The 22,740-nt window shown below is 33.3% G+C and overlaps 1 protein-coding gene across 12 annotated transcripts in view; it reads left to right on the forward strand.

Moving 5' to 3' along the window:
- LOC145278012 (RILP-like protein 1) overlaps window positions 1–22,740 on the forward strand; it is a 188,812-nt gene that overhangs the window by 106,215 nt on the left and 59,857 nt on the right. For 7 of the 12 annotated variants that reach the window (XR_013868274.1, XR_013868272.1, XM_080130272.1 and 4 more), the window contains exon 3: window positions 21,509–21,544. The exons of the other annotated variants lie outside the window; for them this stretch is intronic. Coding sequence is in view for 5 of the 7 variants with exons in the window: in XM_080130272.1 (XP_079986398.1) it covers window positions 21,509–21,544 (36 nt within the window). In the remaining 2 variants the exon portion in view is untranslated. The remainder of the gene's footprint in view (window positions 1–21,508; window positions 21,545–22,740) is intronic. 12 annotated transcript variants of the gene reach the window in all.

The following is a 22,740-nucleotide window of genomic DNA, read 5'->3' on the forward strand; positions in this document are numbered from 1 at the left end:
TTTCCAATGGCCATCTTCCATCTATTGTCTTTCCGCTACATTATAAATTGATCATAAGCCACAAACAGGTTAGGAATCTCTCTTCAATTTTGTCATGCATCTGCCCTTTCAGCAATGGTCTCTTGAAACAATGCCATTGAAGTGTTAAGGAATTTCTGCGAGGAGACGGTGCTCGATAAAGGTGATAAACTATCATGTCACTCCAGAGGATGATGTATGAAACCTAATGAGATCCATCATTAGAATTTGATCAAAGGGCATTGATGCTGCACATCCACTTAAGAAAGAAAATGAGTAAGCAATGCACAATTTAGAAAACTGTAGATAAAAACCATATGACACCTGTATAGCTAAATATCAGTACTGCTCTCTTGAACTAAATATGCACTAACAAATTTTTTTTTAAATATCAATATTCTACTTTAATACTCATTTGGATATGGATACCGTATGTATTCATATGGGAGAGAGCTTGAATGCCTACTAGACACTGTCCTCGAGTGTCTAAGGTCTCTCTGTACAGGGGTTTGTCAGAACAACCTGGCATGAGGATACTTTTTCCATAGAAGTAAACCCTGACCAAATATTCAAAATCACATAGTATTCGCTGCCCAAATAAGATCTCCTTGCTATTGCTAACCCATATTAGCTTTTACAAGGAATGGTGCACCTTCTTTTTTTTTACACAGTGGTCACCACTTATCAAGGCCCGGAAACACTCAAGGATAAAGGTTAGTGCAAGTACATTACGTTAGTGTGGAGATTTGATGAAGTGTTTACTTAAGGGGGCGGTTCATTAGGAATTTGTTAACGTTGTGATGTTACCTCAAGTAACAGCACGAAACTGGATACTCCATCAGACTAGATAAATTCTTGCCCTGGAATTCAGTAAGACCAAGAGACCAAAATAAAAGATAATACAATATATGAAAATGGTTAATTGGGGAGAGGGAAATTATGTTCTCAACTTCTTTATTAACTCAGTGTTTGAGAGATAAAGAACTTAAATGGAACATTCCAATATCTATGTATCTCATATAGACTTGAAGTGTTAGTCCCATGATATGTATTCATATGCACACAAGTAGGTTGTAGATGAAATGTTCAGCGCTCTTTTATCAATCAGAAGCTTACAGTATTAATGCTGGAGTCCCTCAGAGGTCCATCCTGGGCTCAACTTTTTTCCTGATCTACATTAATGATCTTCCAAATCACATCCTTAAATCATTCGTAGACATTTATGCTGATGATACTACCATTTATGGTAGCACATCTAAGACAGTAAATGACCAAGTTCTCTCTGATTCTCTCTCCTCTGATCTTGAGCACGTGGTACAATGGGGAAAGGAGTGGCTGGTTACTTTTAATGCATCTAAAACCAAGCTTCTCTCTTTACATCATCAACATTCTGATCCCCATCTGGCATCAATTGAAATGAATGCCTCTCGTCTTCAGGAGGCCTCAAGTTTTGACAAGCTTCTGGGCTTGACCGTTACTCCTGATCTTAAATGGAACACGTACATAAAATCTGTTGCCAAGGCTGCTGGAAAAATGGTGGGATCTTTCTATCGATCCAGTAGATATCTCACTGCTGATGCAATTCTCTATCTATATAAGAGCCAGGTACGTCCACGGATGGAATACTGTTGCCACATCTGGGCAGGAGCTGCTAGAAAGGACTTGTCCTGCCTTGATAGTTCAAAATAGACTTCGTAGCCTCGTAGATGTCCTTTTCTCTTCCCTGCAACCTCTATCTCACAGAAGAGATGTTGCGAGTTTGTCTCTGCTGTATCGTTATTTTCATGGAAAGTGTTAGACTGAAGCTCAGTCGAACAATGGTCCCCCCTCACCAAACTTTCACAAGAAACACTCGTCTAGCTGAAAATACTATCAATAATTCCCCCCACTCTTTATCTGTGCCTAAATCTAAACGTAGATTCCATGAACAAAGCTTGTTTCTTAGAACTGCGCGCCTGTGGAATTGTCTTCCGTTTTCCTGCTTTCTAGCTGACTACAGTATGGTTGTCTTCAAGTCTAACGTAAACAAGTTCTTGATGAGCCGTTCCATATAAGTTAACAAATTTACCGAATTTCCATTACTAATGATTATTATATTGTCCAGTTTCTACTGCACACTCTTTAACCCTTATCCTCTAGTGGCCTCTTGCCCTTGATAATGTGGTGATACCTGTGTAAAAAAAAAAAAAATCATACTATAACTTCTACTGATGCACTATAAGATTATTATAAAGTTGTATAGTGTAAAGACGAAGTCTAAATTGTATTGTTAATAGATACCTTATATATAAAGTAGTCTGGCAAGGCCACAGGGGAGACAAACAAAGCAGCAAAACTGAAGCTGGCCTCGAGGGCACAATATATACAAATGTCGGCAAATTTGGGCATATTTTATTGGTTTGAAAATGTTCGTTTTTTACTAATTGTCAAATTTTAACCCTAGAATGGTATTATCTTCAAAAAGTCTGCAAATTTTCATGTAGTTTCATTTCATAGAACTAAAGATATGAGCATTTCAACATTCAATTTGGCTACTAGTGTAAAATATATAAATATATATACCACTTTTTTAGCAATTTTATAAGTTCCAAATCTCTACAACTGTTGATCGATCTTGTATATGACCTTAAACTATATCCGATGGTGAGGCCCAGCTTGTGGGCTTTGGGGAGTGTGGAGCCACCCTTTGTCATTGCTCCCAGGTCCACTCTGACCCAGAGTGGTAGTACCTGTTAGGGTCCCAACTATGGGTTAAATAGAAACTGACTTGAAAAAACATTCTACTAAAAAACTTTTCTTCCAAATCACTGGATTCGGCATTAAATAACCTGAAAAGGGTTTATATGCCGTAAAACAAAACAACCAACCAACCAACCGTTGATCAGAATTTAACAAATGAAGGCTCATTGGAAAGGTAATGACCTGAATTGTGTGGTGGGTTATGGGACATTTGCCCTTAAGGTTGTGCATTAAGGGGATTACCCATCATCCAGAGCCTATTTTTGGCACTTTTTTACAGTCATAAAATGTTTCATAGTCATTTGTTTTCCTCGTTTAGTATATGAATTAAATATCTAATATTGCCCCAAAACCTCTGGCCTTGATGGAGGAGAGACTAGAACTTGCTATGGTTTCAAGTGATCTGAAATAACAGCAAGCAGACTTGATTCCAAATATTTCTCATATGTTATATCTCCCCTCTTTGACATTTCTGAATTTTTGAGATAAGGATTGGTTATTCATATTATTTGGATTCCTTGGACTACTGTTCTATATTTTACGCATCATTTCGGTCGATGTAACCTTTGGCCTTTTTGAGGTGTATCTTGTCGAACTCGAGAATTTGGACGGAATTTCAAGCGGAACCCTTTATCTATTTCATGGGGGTAGCATGCTCTTGTTCCGTCAGCCATGACAAGTAATTTGCAGTTGTATTTTTCGATCGCCCACATTGAGGATTGAACCTTCAACCTTTAGGAGAATATCACTTTTTACAATTGATTTTTCCAAGTACTCTAACCACTGCGCCATGGATCTTTTGAGATTCGCCGATAGTGCTCTAGTCTGATAATTCTTTAAAATCTAATCTTGAAATTTCATGAATTCAAGATAAATCGATGTTGCATTTGTTCAGTGTCACATTTCCGGTTTGTTTTTTAATTGGTTCTTTACTTACTTCCTTCCTTTGATGGTTTTTCCCATAAGCTGGTTCGCATCTACATCAGTATTGAACTCTTTCCTGCTTTAGACGGGCCTTTTTTCTTCCCCCTGAGAAATCAAAGAAATTTTGTAGCATTTATTTGTGGATCTCTAATATGATCCTTTTGCATTTGTTATTGCTATATTTTCTGCTCTACTCCATCCTAATCCAGAGTGCCTTTTGGGTTTTTTTTTTCTTCTCTCAGAGTTGAGGTTTTCCTTACATTAAACGACCCTCTTATCATATCTATCCCTTATGAGGAGGTGATAAGTAGATACATTTCCTATAAAAACTGAGGTTATTTGATTTCTCAGTGGCAATCCATCAACAATTACCTGGAAATTACTATACACAAGGCCATCATCTACATCTCCTTCATAAATTGTCTTTTAGCACCTTTCTTTGTTGGTGTTTACATTGAGCTTTTAAACCAACGCATTTTAGGTGAAAATTTTATGTGCTTATGTATCCTGTTGAAATTAGTATAAATTCCCAAAATTATGAAAAATGATTCAGTAGCTGTACTAGATGTATTTTTAACAAAAAAATTGTCCACAATTAGGTTCGGTTTAAAAATGACACACACTTAATTTAAATGGAGGGAGAGAAGTCAGTTTGTCGCACTGAATTGATCGCATATGTTAAAACTCAATTAGATAAATTCTATTTTTTGCTTGTAAATATTTTTTTACTGGATCATTTTTGTAATTTTTGAAATTCATACTAATTTTGCTAGGACAAGTATGTAATTGTTTCATCTAAAATGCGTTGGTTTAAAAAAAATCACCAATCTCAACAAGCACTTTTTTTTTTTTCCCCCCATGTAATTCTTTTTAAGTTTCGATTTGTTGACTACAAAAGTTTTCCATAACGTCATAATAATTATAAAGATGGATAAATGAATTTTCAAACTGTTTCCTTTGTATTGATATTCTTCACACAGGTCTGACCCTATCTGAATATTTTGTCTCTTAGTTAATAAGAGTTTTAAAAAACACATCCTCACTGTCATATAATTAACTATCATATTGGCACCATATAGCATGGTACTATTGATAAGAATATTAAAAAGCGATGGCTGTCAGATAATGTCTACTATTACTCAGTCAGGAAACTAACCACATAATTCCTTAAAACATTCATAACTTGTTGCACTATTTTCATGTTTGTTTTGTTTTAAAGTGTCATGTCAACAAAGGTAAGTTAAACAGTTGGGACATTGTGTTATGTATTTGATTTTTTTTCATTGGATCATAGTTTGATTTTTTAAAAAATTATAAAAAATGAAAAAATAATCAGAAAAATATTAAGAATTAAAACAATTGGTTTTTATGTTTGAAAATATGTAGTAATTAAATTTATTAAAGATCTCCAATCTATATCTGTTATTTCTACAGGCATCATTTTTGTTTGCCAATTATACAAGCATTACTAAAGTGTGTGGCTTTTTTTAGTTTTTGAAGCCTTTTGCACTGCGATGACAAAAAAAATGGTTATGCCAAGAAACTGCCTTTTTTTTTTTCCTCAATTGTCATGCATGACTTTGGTTTCTCTTCATTCCTGCTTTGCTTGTGTTCCTGCACAATATTCTTTTTCCGTCAAACTATTTTCTTTATTTTTGTTTTTTATCTCAAAGCTTTTAGTCAATGGGAATGGAGACGGGAATGCATCAACCTTGTCAAACTTTGAAGCTTACAAAAATAAAAGCCTGGCTTTTTATTTGACTTTTTTAGAAATTTGTCTTTTTTACATGAACTTGAGACTTGTATTTTGCATATTTTATCTAAATGCATTTGAGATTTTCAAGCATTGTTGGTAAAATTTAGAAGTTCATTTCTTGTTGATCAGGAGTAAAATATATTTTTAAAAAATACCTGAAGATGCATTCATTCAACTGTGTTCATCAAATGGAAATGATATTTCAAAATATTACATATGAACAAATCAAGATTTTTTTTAAAGACTTTTGCTGAATATTTATTCAATTGTTACAAAATAAATTTACAATGTGACAGGGATAGGATTTGAAATCATTTTAGTCATAATTTATTTTTTTCTTAACGCGAAGGCTCTGTTTTCAATTGATTTTCTTAAACTGATTGTATTGATTTATATATTTACTTTTTGATTTCATTGAAACTGAATTTTTATTCTTTTAGTCGTTTTTACAAAACAGGATTATTGCATATGTTAACAAAAATAAACAATGCTAGAACAAAATTTAAATGAATTTTTTTTTTTTTTTTAATCCTTCAGTTTTTTTTTTTTCTTTTTCTTTACTGTAGCTCTAAAAAGCAATACAAAGTTCACTAGTTTTAAGATGACATTTTATGTTGAAATAAAATAAATCTATTAAATTTTGATCTGATTTATTTAAGAATATTTGTAGTTTATTTGACTTGGTTTAAATTCTGATTGATTGTTGGTAGATGTTTTATGCCTTGAACAAAATTTATTCGGGTATCTTGCACTATTGACAATAAAACAAAAAAGTGGTAAAAGAAAACAAATATAACATGTTACCAAAGGCAAGATAAGTTACTCTTCTACCTACCTGGATAAATTTATTTTTTAACTTATTTTATCATGATGACATTTATTGGGTGAGTTTCTAAAAGTATTTTTAATTTTCGGGTGATTATTGGCACTCCCAAATGACCGCTTCATGTCTGCCATCTTTTTTGTCTTGTCCTGATTTCAGACTCAACACTACTTGTTTCAAACTGAATAAATGCTTTAAAATAAGTTTAAATACAAAACTTATCCAGGTACATAGAAAAGTAATTTATCTAAACTTTGTTAAAATTTGTTACATATTTATTTTTTGACTGCTTTTTCATTTTGTTGTCTATAATGTAAAACGCCTATTTCATTTTGATAAATGTATTGACTTGAATCTTTGATGCCTTCCAAAATGTTCAAGATCACTCTTAACCCTTTACTGCCAAATTGTACTTCCAAGTCGCTTTTCAAAACATTTCTTACTCTTATGGCTTGTCAGCCCAACTGATCTTCAAAGTACAGGTCTATGCATGGTTCAACAAGTGGATGAGGGGGTTTATGTTCGGTTATGTTAACTTCTGCTATGTGTGGGTTTCATGATTTAAAAAAAAAAAATTATTGCATAAAAAATTCTGGCAGTAAAGTGTTAAGGCTTTACTCCAGACTAAACTAAACTCCTTTTGTATTTATAATATAATTATCTATTATGAATTATAATTATGGATATAAAGAAGATTACTTCACCCGTTTTTAATGAAATTCAAATAAACATATTTTCAATATGAAAACTCCATTTTAAATCTTTGTATCAGTCAAGCAATGCAAACAAGATTTTTAATGCACACTTTTCCAGTTCTGTGAAATGGTATCTGTTTTGTCCTCATTTGAAGGAGACATCCTTCTTGACTGGAACAATTTTAATTTTTCTCACTCAGAATGCTCTTGGGAGGACTGGATATCCCCACATTAAAAACAGCCTTTTGTCTAATGTTGACCTTGTGCAGGAGGCAAATGAACAAACAAATATTTGCTTAAAATAATTCTTGGATCTTGCTCTTTGAAAATAACACATTAAAAGATGAAAACACTTTTAAGTTTGATGATTATTTTAGTTTTTATATCATATTTATTTATTCTCAGAAAGTGTTAAAAATGTAGTTAATGGAAATTATTGTTATATATATAGGGTGACCCCCCCCCCCAAAAAAAAAACAGGACATTCAATTGTTTTTCTGAGCATTTTACAGTAAACAGAAAAAAAAAGGCCAAAGACCCTAGTGTTTTGATGTGATGTTTTGAATATAATACACTAGTTATGACCAAAGTTTCATTTCATTCAGATAAAACACTAAGAAACGGGGCCTATAATTAGGCCCGGTTTCTTAGTGCTTTATCCGAATGAAATTGTTGGGGCCCGTTTTTTTTGGGGGGGGGGTCATTCTGTGTGTGTGTGTGTGTGTGTGTGTGTGTGTGCATATATAATGTTTTATCTGTTAGTTTTCATTTAATCTGTCTATTATACACTTGAGTAAATGTAACAGCTTGGATTTTCAGGATAGAATCTTCTCTCTGCACTCTACTGATCATACAGGAAATCTCTTCAAATGATTGAGAATTGAGTTTTTCTCATTGGACATAGTGTACCATTTTGTAATGACAATATTTGTTCAGAGATTTGTTAATTTCTGTATCGTGAAAGTTATAAAACCGATTTGATGAATTGGAATTTAAGCTGCTTTTGATTTTTAATGAACTTTATAATTAAGAAAGCTAACTTGCACAAGAAAGCTAAAATAATTATTTTTCAGTTTTCACTTTTAGTAAAAACATGTTTTTAAGGGGAAAATATACTTAAAAAAACAATGAAAATTTGTTTAGGCAGTAGCATTTCAAAGCTAAATGCTTCTCATCGGGAGAGAAAAGGCCACGATTATACAAATATAAGGGTAAAAAGACGCAACTAACTCTAAACATTCAGATTAGAAATAGAAATTATTTTGGCAGGGGGTAATATTGTGATAAAAAAGACAAAAAACAAAGGCTAAGAAGATATATATATAAGAAAATGAAATAAAAATTTTAAATTTATAAAAATATAAAAACATTTCAGGTTTTAAAAATAAGACAAATTTTTGTTTGGAACAACTATCCATTAACCCTCTACCTCTCTCGTCCTTGCCCTCTCTCTCTTTAAAAAAAAAAAAAAAGCTATTTCATCTCAATAAGGATGGTGCTGAAATCCTTCTGTTAATAAGGACATTAGCTACCAAAATTCTGAAGTAACTATTTTTGCTTTTCAAAAATATCAGCCCTTAAGATCATGCAAAAATTCTATTGTTCTCGTTTTTTTTTGGGGGGGGGGGTATTTTGAGTCTATGCTTTTCAGCCCTTTAGGAAATTGTTTGCAAGTCGGACAATGCAATAATTGTAGGAGGGAATGAATCATAACAAGTGTTACTCAATAGAGCTTTTAAGGATACCGTAATACTATCAGGATATTTACATTACCTTGTTCAAGTTGTGAGGCAAGGGAAACTCAAGAACATTAAGAGCATCATTATATGGAAAATTACTTGCACTGTCAATAATAAAGATTAAACAGCTTTACGTAAGTGAACCAAACTGAAGCTGAACGTAATTGGTGCACAAATATATTCATTGATAAAGGTCAAAGATGAAGATTGTTCCTAGATTGAACATGCTGATCAGTTTAGCCAAAGGTTGACTCTTACCATCAAAACAGGTTACAAAAGTGGGCAGTGGCAGAATGGATTTTATGATCAAAATTGCACAAATGTTAGATTTCTTGGTGACTGAAGGAACTCTGGAAGGAATGGATGAGTTTTACTAAACCAAAACTATTTTTATTAAGAGCGGTGTGGGTATTGATTAATTTAAGGTGATTATTAAATCATTTTAAATTGCCAAGTTTGTCACTGTCCTTTGCATAGCAAACATACCAATTTTACAATGTCCTCAACAGATAACGCAAAAATGACAAATTGGGTCACCTTATCCTTCTGTGGAAGCTGAGATCGCATTTTAATCAAGTGTCAAAAGTACTTGAAAACTATATAAGAGGTATGCCAGGAAAAAAAATGGTAGACCTTGTGTCTTTAGTTATATTATAAAAGGTTTTGTATGTCCTGTTTCAAAAGAAATTTAGGGACATTGTGAGTGGTATATATATATATATATATATATATTAGTGGTGGGATGATTAATCGGAATCGTTAATCCTAAGAATCGGGTAATTTAGGGGGAATCGCATCGTTAAAAATATAAGAGAATCGTAATGAAAGAATCATAAATCTAAGGTATTTTTAAGTTGAACTGTTTATTTGAAGTCAGATTAATGCTATCAAAAATTTATGATAAAAACGTCATAGTACTTTTCATAACATTTAATGATATACAATAATTTTATTAGAGTAACACGCCCACTGGCAACCATGAGCAAAAAAGTCTAAATTGTATCTCCGTGTGGTCCAATAAAATATTTCCAAGTGGTTGCACCAGGGCAAAATGGTTTCACTGAGGGCATGCTGGGGCCAGCAGAGACTCGCACAACATTAGTAAGGATTTAAGAAGCAAAATGACTTGTCAGAGATGCTCCCTTTGCAACCACTTGCCCTGACAGCAACCACTTAGCGACCCTCCCTGCAACCACGTGCCCTGGTTGCAACCACGTGTGTGCCTACAGTGCAACCACATGGGCCAATGACCCAAAAAAATATACAAGACCTCTGGATACAAGCTTGAAATATATTGAAACACAGCTGTTGTGTTCAACAAAATTGCATATTTTGAATTTAAATCCCCAAATAAAGTAGCCAGCTGCTGCGGCTAGACCTATCGTTCAGAATGTAACCGGGCTGAAGACAAAAAGGAACAGGATTGTATTGTATGCATCAAATTTAGGGTCTAGACATGTTCGCTTTCAGTTCCAGTTTGTACAGAGAATGCTTCCCAAAGTGATTTGTCACAAATTATTTTCTTGTTTCCAGTGGTTGTTGATTCGTCAACGACAATATCCGTGGATTCTGCCTCTGTGATTGCTTTCTATTTCGAAAGTGTCATCTTCCAAAAGGTTATCGAAACCTTCATCAACGAAGTTGAAGTCTGAATTGTCATCTAAAACCATTTCAGATTCATCTGCACTAGTGTAGTGTCACTCTCTTCAATGACCTTATTTCTCATGGCTTTTCTTTTCTTGGTTCGATCCACATTTCGTTCTTGAGCTCTTTTTGCCTCCATCTATCTCTTCCTGCTTTCCTTTCATCTTAGAATTTCCACTTTCTCTTTCTTTCACTCAAGTCTCAGTTTAGCAAGTTCTTTTTTTTTTCTTTTCTTCATTTTCTTTTGCTTTTTCCTGTCTCTTCCTCTCCGTATCCAGTTTTCTTTTTTCCTTTCTTTCCTTTTCCTCTTTTTCCTTCCTGTCATTGGTCTCAAAGTGTTCAATGAACTTGTTTCCACTTATCAATGAAGGCAGCTGTTGTACTTTCTGCTTCACAGTGCCTTTTTTGATGGTTGGCACAGTAAGCGGGTCTTCAGTAGGCCTGTTTACTGATGGGTGGTTTGATACTGAGGATTCCATGTGGGTCACGTGAACAGAGTGGCTCACAATGACCGAATGGTATTGCTTCCACAAGGAAAAGAGGCTGTCTGGGCAATCATAGCCTTCTTCAAGTCTTTTGAAATACAAGTTCAATTTTGTTTCGCCTATCTGGGCACAGATCATTGAATATTTCCTCACAATTGAAGACAAATTTGATCTTTCATCAGAACGTACTTGTGCTTGCTGTGAGGTTGGGTGCTGGAACTGACAAGGAAGATGATGTTCCTGTTGGCATCGGCAAGGAAGATGATGAAGATGATGCGGGAGCTGCCAATACAGGTGCTGCCACTGATGAAGATGATGCAGACGCTGATGAAGATGCTGGTGCAGGTGTTGGCATTGGTAGGGAAGATGGTGAAGACGATGTTGGTGCTGGTAATGCAGGTGCTGGCACTGATGATGACACAGCAGGAAATTGTGGAACTGAAGCACTGGTTTGATCCTCTGCTGTGATGTCTGGCAATATCTTCTGCTACTCAATGTTGTTTGGATCCAGTGGATATATGCCACTGTTCCTGAAAGCTTGTGGGGCCAGATCTCGCTTGATGGTAGTTTCATATGCCTCTTTGAAAACAAGTGCGAATATGCGCTTGGTGACAATTTCCAGTTCATTTTATTTTTTGACGGATTTCCGCCATTCCGCTTTCATTGTCTTGAAAACCCCAACATCCAATGGCTGCATAAGGTGGGATGCATGTGGAGGTAAGGCATACAGGATGATGCCATTGTCCTTGCAAAAAGTCACTTCAATGGACTGGTGACTGATATGTCCATCGACCAGAAGGAGGATGGGCTGCTTCACATGGGCTGTTTTGGGGGTAGAAGACCTGTTGCAACCAGTCCAGGAAGATGGACTGATTTGTCCATCCATTTTTGGACTTTGTGATGAATGAATCGTCAAACACTTCCTGTGGTCTGAATCCCCTGAACTGTGTGCCAGGATCATCATTGGGTGCACAAAGTGTCCACTCGCACAGCAGCATACAAGAACGGTAATCATTGTCTTTTGTTCACTGCCAACTTGATAAACAAATTTTGTCCCCATAAAAGACAGAACTTTCCCAGAGGAAGCGTCTAAACTGAAGCCAGACTCATCACAGTTGTAGATCCTTGATGGATCTAGCAAAATACTGGCCATCAATGTCAGTGATGGTGGCTTGGAAATCAGCAAACGGCTTCATTATGGATGATTTTCTGACAAGAGCTCTTTGCTTTCCAAGTTTTTGAGGAGTACGCAGAACTACTTACGGATGCCTTTTCTTGAACAAACGGTACCACTTTTCAGATGGCATGTTGGCTGGCCATTTTGTTGTTCATCCCCTTGCGTTCAGCATGCTTTGGACTGTCAACATTAGCTCCTGTTTTGTTTGTCCAAAGCCTCTATGTGATGAGTCTTTGATGAACTTGATGATTTCTCCCTCTTCTTGGAGTCTGAAATAAGTCTGGGGTGCTGTGGTGTCCATCTTTCTTCTGCCAGTTATTTTACAGGCAAATGTTTCCCATGAAATGTTGAAAGTAGACGCTGCCTCCCTCTTTGACATGCCATTGCTCACTGCTTGAAGGGCATTCTGCAAGTTTTCTTGGGTCCACTTGGTCTTCATTGTAGACCTAAACAAACAAAGGAGAGAAAAAATAAAAAGACCTTGTCAAATTTTTTTTATACACAAACACACACACAGATAGATCTAGATACACAGACACACACAGGGCCCCACACACATACACACACACACTCGCCATATATGTACACACACACACACCACTCTCTCTCTCTCTCTCTCTCTCTCTCTCTCTCTCTCTCTCTCTCTCTCTCTCTCTCTCAATGAGTCAGAGGTGGCCTGTCTTGTGCAGATTTGAATTCTGCCATACAGGTAGATCTAGATTGTTTCTGAGCTCTTGGGGTAGGAACAACTTACTAGAGTCTACAAAACGACTACAACCTGGCTTTTGGTTGCACAAAGGACATGCAATATTTTCTTCTGCCCTCCCTGCAACCACATTTGTTGCAAGTGGGCAATATTGATTTCAGTCATACCCTAAGTGCAACCACTGCCTCTCTGTCGCTATTTACTGCCATGAATATGATTGACATGAATAAATAACACTCCTAACATTCCATGAACAGGATGAGTTGATGTACAGGCAGAAAGCAATATAAGCATGTGCAAAAATGATACTGTAAAAAACTCACCAAAATTTCGCTGAGCGATGTTTTTGTGCAACCAGAACTTCAGATCAACTTGTGCCAAGCATATGCACCAATGGTGAACTGAAAGTGAAAAATGATGTTAGTTAAATCAAAGGAGGCCACCAACGAACTTATTCCCTTCAAACTTCACTGGTGACAGTTACACAAAGTGGTTGCACTGAGGGCTGGTTGCAAGCTGGGCAAGTTACTCTAACTACTTTGAAGGTAATCTTGATTTATCTTAATGAGTTTTCTTATTCTGTCACGTACATAGGCGCTGTCTGTCAGTTTCGAAACTTTGAGGCCCATGATTAGTTATGTTTACCCTGATGTGAAACTTAAGGGGCCGCAAGGTAACATTGTTTTCATTTGTGAGCAAAGTTTATGTATAAAACAGCCTAACTATGTCAAGTCCATGAAAAAGCTGATGAATACTTAACCCTTGGAGAAAAGATATTATAGTGCCCTCATTGTGAGTAAATCATGTTAAAAATGAATGGCTTTTCCAATTGGTTACTAAAAAAGGGGGGGGGTACTTTAACATTTTATCGCCGCAACTGGAGGCACCATTTTATTTCGCGTACCTGTCATTGAAATCCAAGGAAGAAATCAGTATTTTAAACTATGACCGAAGCATGAAATAACAAACTTAAATTGTGTTTTTGATGAAGGCCGTCAATGCTTCTGCTACTACTCTAGTAAGAATGTTCTTTGAAACTTTGAACACAAAATCCTTCAAGAATTTAGGATGGTTTAGTATCTGATAGATGACACAAGAGTCTTGATTGGACTTTGGAATAGTTCTTCAGATGACATGACTACTATGCAATGGATATGTCACTTTTGATTGATTTAGAATTCACAGTCATAGTCATCATAGTCACTTGATTAAATGGCACCATTTGCATGGGGATTTTTTTGTGTTTGACAGAATGGAAAATTAATTCTCCCAGAAATTAATATTGGTTCTGAGGTGCAGATAAAAGTTGACTCTTATCCACGTTTTATTTGCAAGAAAGGCGAAAGACACAAAATTAATTGGTTTCAACAAGTGATGGAATTCCGAGAATGTCATCAATTCAGATGCCATGATTCTGACACTTAGGAATTATCATGGGAATGAACAAATTGAAGATGAAATCGAATTAGTGTTGGAAAGACGGATATGGTGTGTCTAGTGATGAAGACTGTCAGTGACAGACAAGAATCGCAATGTCAGGTATTCAATGTGTTGGATGGTGACTCTTGCACAAAAGAGCAACCATTGGAATTATGAACCTTCCTTCTGATGATCACTGTGCAATTCACATTTCTAAAACTGAGGTTCATGGTGAATTTATGTAGTGATAAATATTGAATTTTGAAATCTAGTTTCAAATATTATCTTCTAAAATAATGAAATCCTCGTGTACAGTGATCAAGTGCACTACAAAAATACCTATTTAGTACATAGGATATTGTATGAGTCATCATACAAGTATATGGAGTTGGAGAGAGCATCAGTTGTGATATTTTAGCAAATTTCAGAAAGTATGAGGGTTTAAAGAGATGGAGTGTCTTTGCAGCCAACAACTGATTCATACAGTTTTTTGTTTTGTGTGTAAAAGAAAATGTTTTCAAAAGTCTGTTTATCGTAAGCTGGTTGTGGTTCTGGCCACCCAGAGTGACTTTGAGCCATTAAGAAAGATAAAAATATGATCTCTGCATTTTAAACAAAATTTCCAGATTCTATGCGATTTCATAATTTTACTAACTCGTTATGGTGCAGCAGAGTTATTTACACTTTTTTTTATTTTTTTACACTCAATAACCCCAGGTAGCCAGAGTCACCCCAGCTTACGGTACATTTGAAATGAGTTGGAGAAAGAAAAACTTTAACTCCCTTCTGTCTGCTTCCAAATTTGTAAGATCAGCCTTTATACAATTGAAATTTCACTTGCCTCATTTTGTATCACATCATCTTACTGAGTTGGTTCATTGATATATTGGCAACTGTTTTCTTGCTCTCCTTTTTCCCTCCCACTACGCCCTCTTTGTAAGACTATGCATCACCTGACAACAATTGAAAAAAATGGATGGCTTGAATGTTAACATCAAGTTTTATTGTCCGAATAATATTTAGAACACTTCAAATATTTTAAATACCTTTTTCAAACAAGCAGAACAATACTTAGATTTGTGACAAAAGTAACTTTATCTCCACTGTTTTTTTTTTCCCCTCAGATTATTTTGCAATGAGTTAGAGCAGATGTTGAATGAAAAGCATTGATACATTAAATGGTATAAAGCAAGAATTATTTGTGACCTACTTTTGTGTTTCAATACTAAAATCTCTATTAAAACGCAGCATGTTTTTAAATGCTAGTATAATTTATTTTATCAAAATATACTCCTTGTAAGATTTAGAGATTGCTTGAGTTTTTAAATATTCTCTCTTCATAAAATTATTTCACTTAAAACAAAATGCTGTCATACCAACTTATTTGTTGAAACAGAATTGCATGGATCTTTTGGTAGGACTTGTCAAGTAGAGAACTTGAATTTTATTCTGCTCGTTATCTCGAGTACTCTTTTTTGGGAAAAAATGTTAGTCAATATCTTTATAACCTATAAAGTTAAGGTATTTCTTGCTCTGACATTGATATTAAAAACCTTCTTTTTTATATTTAAATTAAAATGAACTTGATATACTTAATCATGAATATGTGAGCGACTTCATAAAGGTGAACTAATTTACATATTCCTTTGAAAAATGATCGTTCATTAATTAATCTTATTAGATGATTGATTTCATTTAACTATTATGCTTAATTATTTTATGCATAGTTTCTATATTCTGCATAATTGCGTAGAATTTAGAATAAAAACGTTTTAGCACACTGACATATAGAAGTGGCCTTGTTTGTGTGTGGGCATACGAAAGGTTTTTACCAAACCCCTCTCTGAATATTTGATGTACAAATTTGAAACTTGATATATAGGTTATTTGGACCTTGGAAACACTTCTGGTTTGGTTTTTAGCCTGTAAAAATAGCTGCTAAAGGGTTAAAATAAAAAAAAAACAGCTGACCTTGGCAGGTGTAAATCGACTAACTGCAGACTAAAAAACAGTCAAAAGTATGCTACAGGTCCAAATGCTATATATATATATATATATAATATATATATATATATATATATAATATATATATATATATAATATAAAATTGATACTTTGTAGATCACATATTCAGAGAGGAGTTTGGTAAACTTTTTGCACAGACACGCATGTGACTTCTGAGTATGTGTACATATACATTTTTAGCTTAAAGTTATTTCTTTTTTATCCACCTAGTGAAAGTTTAGACAGTTATGAAGGCTGGAGTGCTGAATGTTTTGGTTTAGATTCCAGCTGACAGCACAATTTTTTTCAACTTTGGAAATCATTACTATATATACTAGGTACAATATAATAATCAACAGAATTTGCTGTATGATAATAAATACGAAATCTGTATCAATTAAAATATTCTATTTAAGTGTACTTTACGAGCTGCTTGTGTGTGTGTTTCCTAATTTAAATTCTATGATGTGAAATAGTTAAATTTCAAATCTAGAATTTTTATTATATGCAATTTCCATACTAGTTGATCAATTGCATTACATTATTCTGAAGTGTGTGTGTGTGTGTGTGTGTGTGTGTATATATATATATATATATATATATATATATATAATCATCAGAATGTATATACTTTAAAGTATATATTCCATAAGTTATACTTATTTATGAATTGTAGCAAATATTAAGCTAAATGAATGTTTTTGTAGACTTTAAATATCCCCCCCCCTTTTTTTCTCCAAATTTGTTTTTCATTTTATATATTCAACTTTATAGTAGTATTTCAGGAATAGCCATTTGTCTCTGAAGTGTTAATGTTTTGCTTTCCAAGGAAACATGCAAGTTTAGGTGTCTGCTTAAAAATATCAGAATAAAATAAGAATTTGAAAGAGGATTGATTTCTTCTTTTGGCGTGAAAATTTATATAATATATATATATATATATATATATATATATATATATATATATATATATAATGGTATTAAAATGCAATATTGAAATTTTTTTTTTCCAAGAAAAAAAATTTTAATGAGAACATTGCCTTGCTTCCATTTTTATTTCATTTTAATTGTAATTAAAATATCAACATTTAAATCCAACTAAAAGTGAATTATCAATGTAATCGTCAGATAAGAGGCAACGTACACAAAATATGTGAATAAAAAATGATCAGTGTTTGTATTACAATAGATGATTAAAGCTGGATTATTGTAACACTGCCGTTTCATGCTAATTCCGATTGTCAGAAAAGTATTCTTATCCCACATGTCTCTATTAGAATGCAAGTCTGAATTATCCCAAATTGAATTCCAGTGCTAAATTTTCAAATTTATTTGGCATATTTTCAGCTGGAAGTCATGTTTTATTGGTTGAACTAGTGATTTTATTGATTTATAAATTATATTTTTGTTCTAAATTTGAGATGCTACTACTAACAAAAAAAGCTTAGTTATTTGTGTTGAAAATTAAATTGCAATTGAATTTTATTACATGGTGATTTGTTTTTCTATTAATATTTATTTTATTTTTAATGTGAAATGTAACGAATATTAAGATACATTTTTTGATGACTAGAAGAACGGTTAGAAACTTTGAAGTTTCATTCATTTCTTATAAATAGTAAATTTAACAAAAAAAAAAAAAAAAAAATTGATAATATACCAATCAAGCTCTTAAAATTAAAAATTTGATGCACTGAAATCTTATCTGTATTCAAAAAGTTTTTTTTTTAATTCTATTATCACCCCCACCTTCACCTAACATTTGTGCTATTTGAGTTGAATTTTGGAGAAACAGTTCTTAACATAGTCGAAAAGTATAAATATTTTAGTAACCGGTTCCTACTAGAAACTAGTGCACTCTCCTTTCTCAGTGACAGACATCACCTAGTTTGCAGAAGTAGGCAGACAAATGGCTTTAAACTGCATTAGTTTAATTATTGAGGTATTAGTGCTCCTACAATTGGTGATCTTGAATTGATTTTTGGTGTGATCCCCAAATGTAACTGGCAAATTGGTGCTAGTCAATACTTCAACTTCAAAAACAGATATGGCCTGGTAACTGAATCTGAAGTTGACTCCATTTTGACTAAACAATTCCACTAAATTGACGCAAGAAATATAATTGTACAGAATACATGTTTTTCATGCGTAGTCTGTGCATTATAACAGGAAATAGCTCAAGAGACAGATCTTGAAATTTCTCCTCTCGATAAGTAGCTACCAGATACGTAAGGAGGAATTGGTCAAGCAAACTTAAACTTCAGAAAAGAAATGACAGCACCAACTGCAGAAGGTGATGTAACCGTCAAGTTCATGCATCCTTATGGAGCATGCAAGATATCTTATTGGCTATAAATTGATAATACATGGTTTGTTCCAATCAAGATTCTTTGCATTGTTTTCCCAACAACATATATGGAAAGAATATACAAGATAACTGACAAGGAGTATGAGAAAATGATTTTTGTATTATAAAGAAAATAACACAATGCAGATAATATGTGTTGGTTTTTGTGAAGTTTGCTTTTATTGTAAATATCTTATCGCTGTGAGACTGTTTTGTCTTTTAATTTTTACTTTGTAAAACTTATTTCAATATGAATCTTGTACACATTTAGATTATCTTCCCAACTGCATCTCACATACCTTAACTAGTTCCTTCTTCGAATAGGGTATTTCTGAACCCTCGAAAAAAAGACTTAATTTTGAATAGGCACTGTGAGTAAACAAAAGAACTTCTTCCATTTTTGATTCAAAGGTATTTCATAGTGTATACATGAATGTCCAAAAAAAAAAAATTTTTTTTAACTGACACCATCTCAGGTACACCGTTTTTTGCCCCTATATTGGACCACGTATGAAAAATTTCAAAATCTGATAAAATCACATAAGAAGGCTTCATTTCTGAGCAAATCTGATGCCAGTTTTGAATTCCTCTGATTAAAAAAAACTTACTGGAGTGAATTTTTAGTGTGAAATCATGTTCCAAACTAAAATTATTAAAAAAAATGTAGTTAAAATTTTGCCTTGTTGACATCTCACGCAATTTATGCAAAATAAAAAAATGTTCTAAATTGGCAACTGCACTGAATTCCATGCTCAAATTTTCAGGATTTCTTAGCTATGTCTATGGTGCAAGTTACAAGAAAATCTATGGATATAGGTGTCCAACTCCTTAATTGTTGGATGATTTGACATGGAATTACCTATATACATTAGGATTTATTAATCATCTTTGTTTAAGGTATTCTGTTGAAAAATAAATTTTACATGTAAACTTTCGTTTAGTTTTCATTTATGCTTCATATATATATATATATATATATATATATAGTATGTGTGTGAAGAAATAGGTGAAATAAAGACCTGCTTTTCAATGAGAACTTGCAGGGAGTGGTTTCGGTGAAACGTATTTTATTTCTGCTTAAACATTTAAATTTTTTTTATTATTGCTTTGTTTTTTTATAAATGTGATGGTATATGATCTAAATTGTATATCTGAAGAAAGACATGAATGTATTTGTACATTCACCCATTAATTCTATTTTATTGACATTAATTTCCTAAACAAGTATGAATGCAATTTGTTTGAGGAATTTACTTTCAATTGCTGTTCTACTACTCCCTCTTTCACTAACATTCTCTGATCTCTAAATCTTAACGCCCAATTTCTTATTTTTTTCACATTGTTATGAACTGGAAAATCCACTTTTAAGTTTTCTCTTTTGAGAATTTTACTCAAGTCCTTTTCATTCATTGGACAGGAAAATGTTTCCACTTATATATATATATATATATATATATATCTCCGTGAATAATTTCAAAAGTTGTCATAATATGGGAAATACGTTCTGAAGAAATATTTCCTTATTTTTCTTTCATTTAAAAACTAACGACGCCATTAGAATAGTACTCGCTGTTAAGCAGAATTGTAATGTTAACACTGATGTTTCTGTAATCATTAATGAAAATGTGGCAGAATATGAAGTTCAGGGGTGGGAGCACGAGTATCTTTCCACAATTTTCTTGGGTCCTACTAGTAAATAAAGTATGAATTATTTGAAATTTCAACTCCTTTTTATTGAATATTTGTTTATAGTTCTGATGTTTATATAAATAATAATACACATAACTGAACACTTCCACTGCAGTTTCTTAATTCATCGAATCATCAGAAGTGTCTTAATAAATTCCTGAATGTTTTAATTTGAATACAAGTTCAAATGGAAAGGGAAAAATCAACTTTTTTTTTTTTTTTTATTATTACATCTTAATTATAGGTCATCGGTTACCTGACTAGAGTATTTAATACTATATGTCAAGGCTTTGATCCTCTTCTTTCAAAGAGTCAAGTATCACTAGTTGTAATGCACATAAAAAATGTGAGGATATGGTTACTGGCTCAGTATGAAAATTGGTAGTCATGTAGAAAAAAAAAAAAAAAAAATTCCCCCACTCTTTATCTGTGCCTAAATCAAAACGTGGATTCCATGAACAAAGCTTCTTTCTTAGAACTGCACGCCTGTGGAACTCTGTTCCGTCTGTCTGCTTCCCACCGGACTACAACTTAGATGTCTTCAAGTCCAACGTTAACAAATTCCTAATGAACCGCCCCCTTAAGTAAACACTTCATCAAATCTCCACACTAACGTAATGTACTTACAATAACCCTTATCCCTGAGTGGCTTCCGGGCCTTGATAAGTGGTGATCACTGTAAAAAAAAAAAAAAAAGGTCTGGGTGGTCCTTCCATTTTGCAGCCACGCGTGACTTGAAGGCTTGACTGAGGGAACATTAACAGGAACTTAATCTTTCACTGTTTGAAACGGGCTTCCTATGGTATGTACTTCTCTTCTAAAAATTTGTTCACACGTCAAAAAATAAAAACATAGCTTTGTACAACAAAAAACATATAAATTATACATATGAACAATTTGTATATTTGAGATAGACAACCATCCTTTATACAAACGTTTTAATAAAAATCGATTGAATGTGAAACGTTTTTATGAAAAAAGACTGAACACCTTGTAGTTACTAACTTTAAAACTGATCCAGGAATTCATGAACGCCTTGTATGAAAATCTTTCAGATTCCTTATTCAAGAACTATTTATAGATCGTAATAGTTTGTGTGCAAAAATCCTTATTTTTGATACTGTAAATAATGTACAAGTTTGTATGTTATTATTGTACCTCCTATCTCTACAGATGTAACCTCTACAGGCATGTTACTATATTGTCATTTACTAAAAAGTCTTTCTTTTAATCTTCTTCACAGCACTTCTGGACAATGATGGCATAAACTGACCATTACCATCATCCTCATCATTATCATGTCTGTTGTAATTAGTAATTATGCTGTATATGTTCACTTTCAGCAAACTCCTCTGATGGTGCGGCCACAACCATTCCACGTATGTATTTTACATCAACCTTACACCACAGTGCTTCGTTTTTGAATCCTATGTGTCTGCATAGGGTTTTGTCATCCCTTGGTCGCCTTTTTCATCAATCAACCCTCTCCCCTCTTTTTTCATTTCATTCTAATAAAAAAAGACAAACTTGGTTATTTTTGTTTTCTTGTTTCTTTGGATAGATTTAATATAACAAAGAATTTGCTGTGGTACGAAAATTTTAGTTGCCTTTTGTGTGGATACATCATCTATATAATAAAATTGTCAGACAACATATTTCAATTGCCTGTGGCAACTCAAATGTAACTTTTCAAATTGTTAAACAATTTAATTGATGACCATAGGATACCATAATTTAATTAAAAAAAAAAATATTTCTTATGCCTATTTCTGAAATTTTTAGATGAGGGATTGATTTTTCGTATTTGGATTCTTTGAACTACTATTCTCATGAGTTTTATTTTCACAATGTTTCGGTCAATATAATCTTTGACATCTATCAGATTTCTTAGCAAACTCTGAAAATCTTTTGCTGAACTCTGGAATTTTCACAGAATTTTAAACAAAACCCTTTATTTCTGTGCAGATTCTTGAATTCGACAAGATACACCTAAAGGTTGGAGGTTACATTGTCCAAAAACATGAAAATAACACTAAAGATGGGAACAGTAGTCTGAAGAATCCAAATATGGACATGTCTATTATGTCATTAAAAGAAAAAAAAAAGCTGAAAATGTTTATGGGATTTCTATTTCAGTATTTTGAGAGACATCGATTTTATGGTTAAACTGATTGTTAATGACCTATATCTTCATTAAATTACCATTCCAAATGTGTACATATTTAAAAGTAATTAAGAGCAGTGCCAACTAGTAAGAGTTAAAAAAATAAGTTAAGTTGTTATTTTCGCCTGATAACTTACAAGATTAGAATAATTTAAAAAAATTTTTTAATGTTTTTGAAAAGTTATCAAATAAAAAGATTTTTAATTCTTATGATGTATCCTGCACATAAAAGGAATACAAGTTCTATAAAGTATTCAGAAAATAAAAATTCCATAAATATATGATCTAGTTATGAATAAATTTTCTCCTTTTAGAAAAAATTGTATTTCCCTGTATAAGTTTCCAAATTGTATTGTCAAATTTTGTCCTTGAGTGGATTTTTTTTTTTTTTTTTTTTTTTTTTTTGTATAC

The sequence above is a fragment of the Euprymna scolopes genome, chromosome 1 (genome assembly GCF_053919585.1).
Source record: "Euprymna scolopes isolate OS-2025 chromosome 1, ASM5391958v1, whole genome shotgun sequence".
NCBI classification, from domain to species: domain Eukaryota; kingdom Metazoa; phylum Mollusca; class Cephalopoda; order Sepiida; family Sepiolidae; genus Euprymna; species Euprymna scolopes.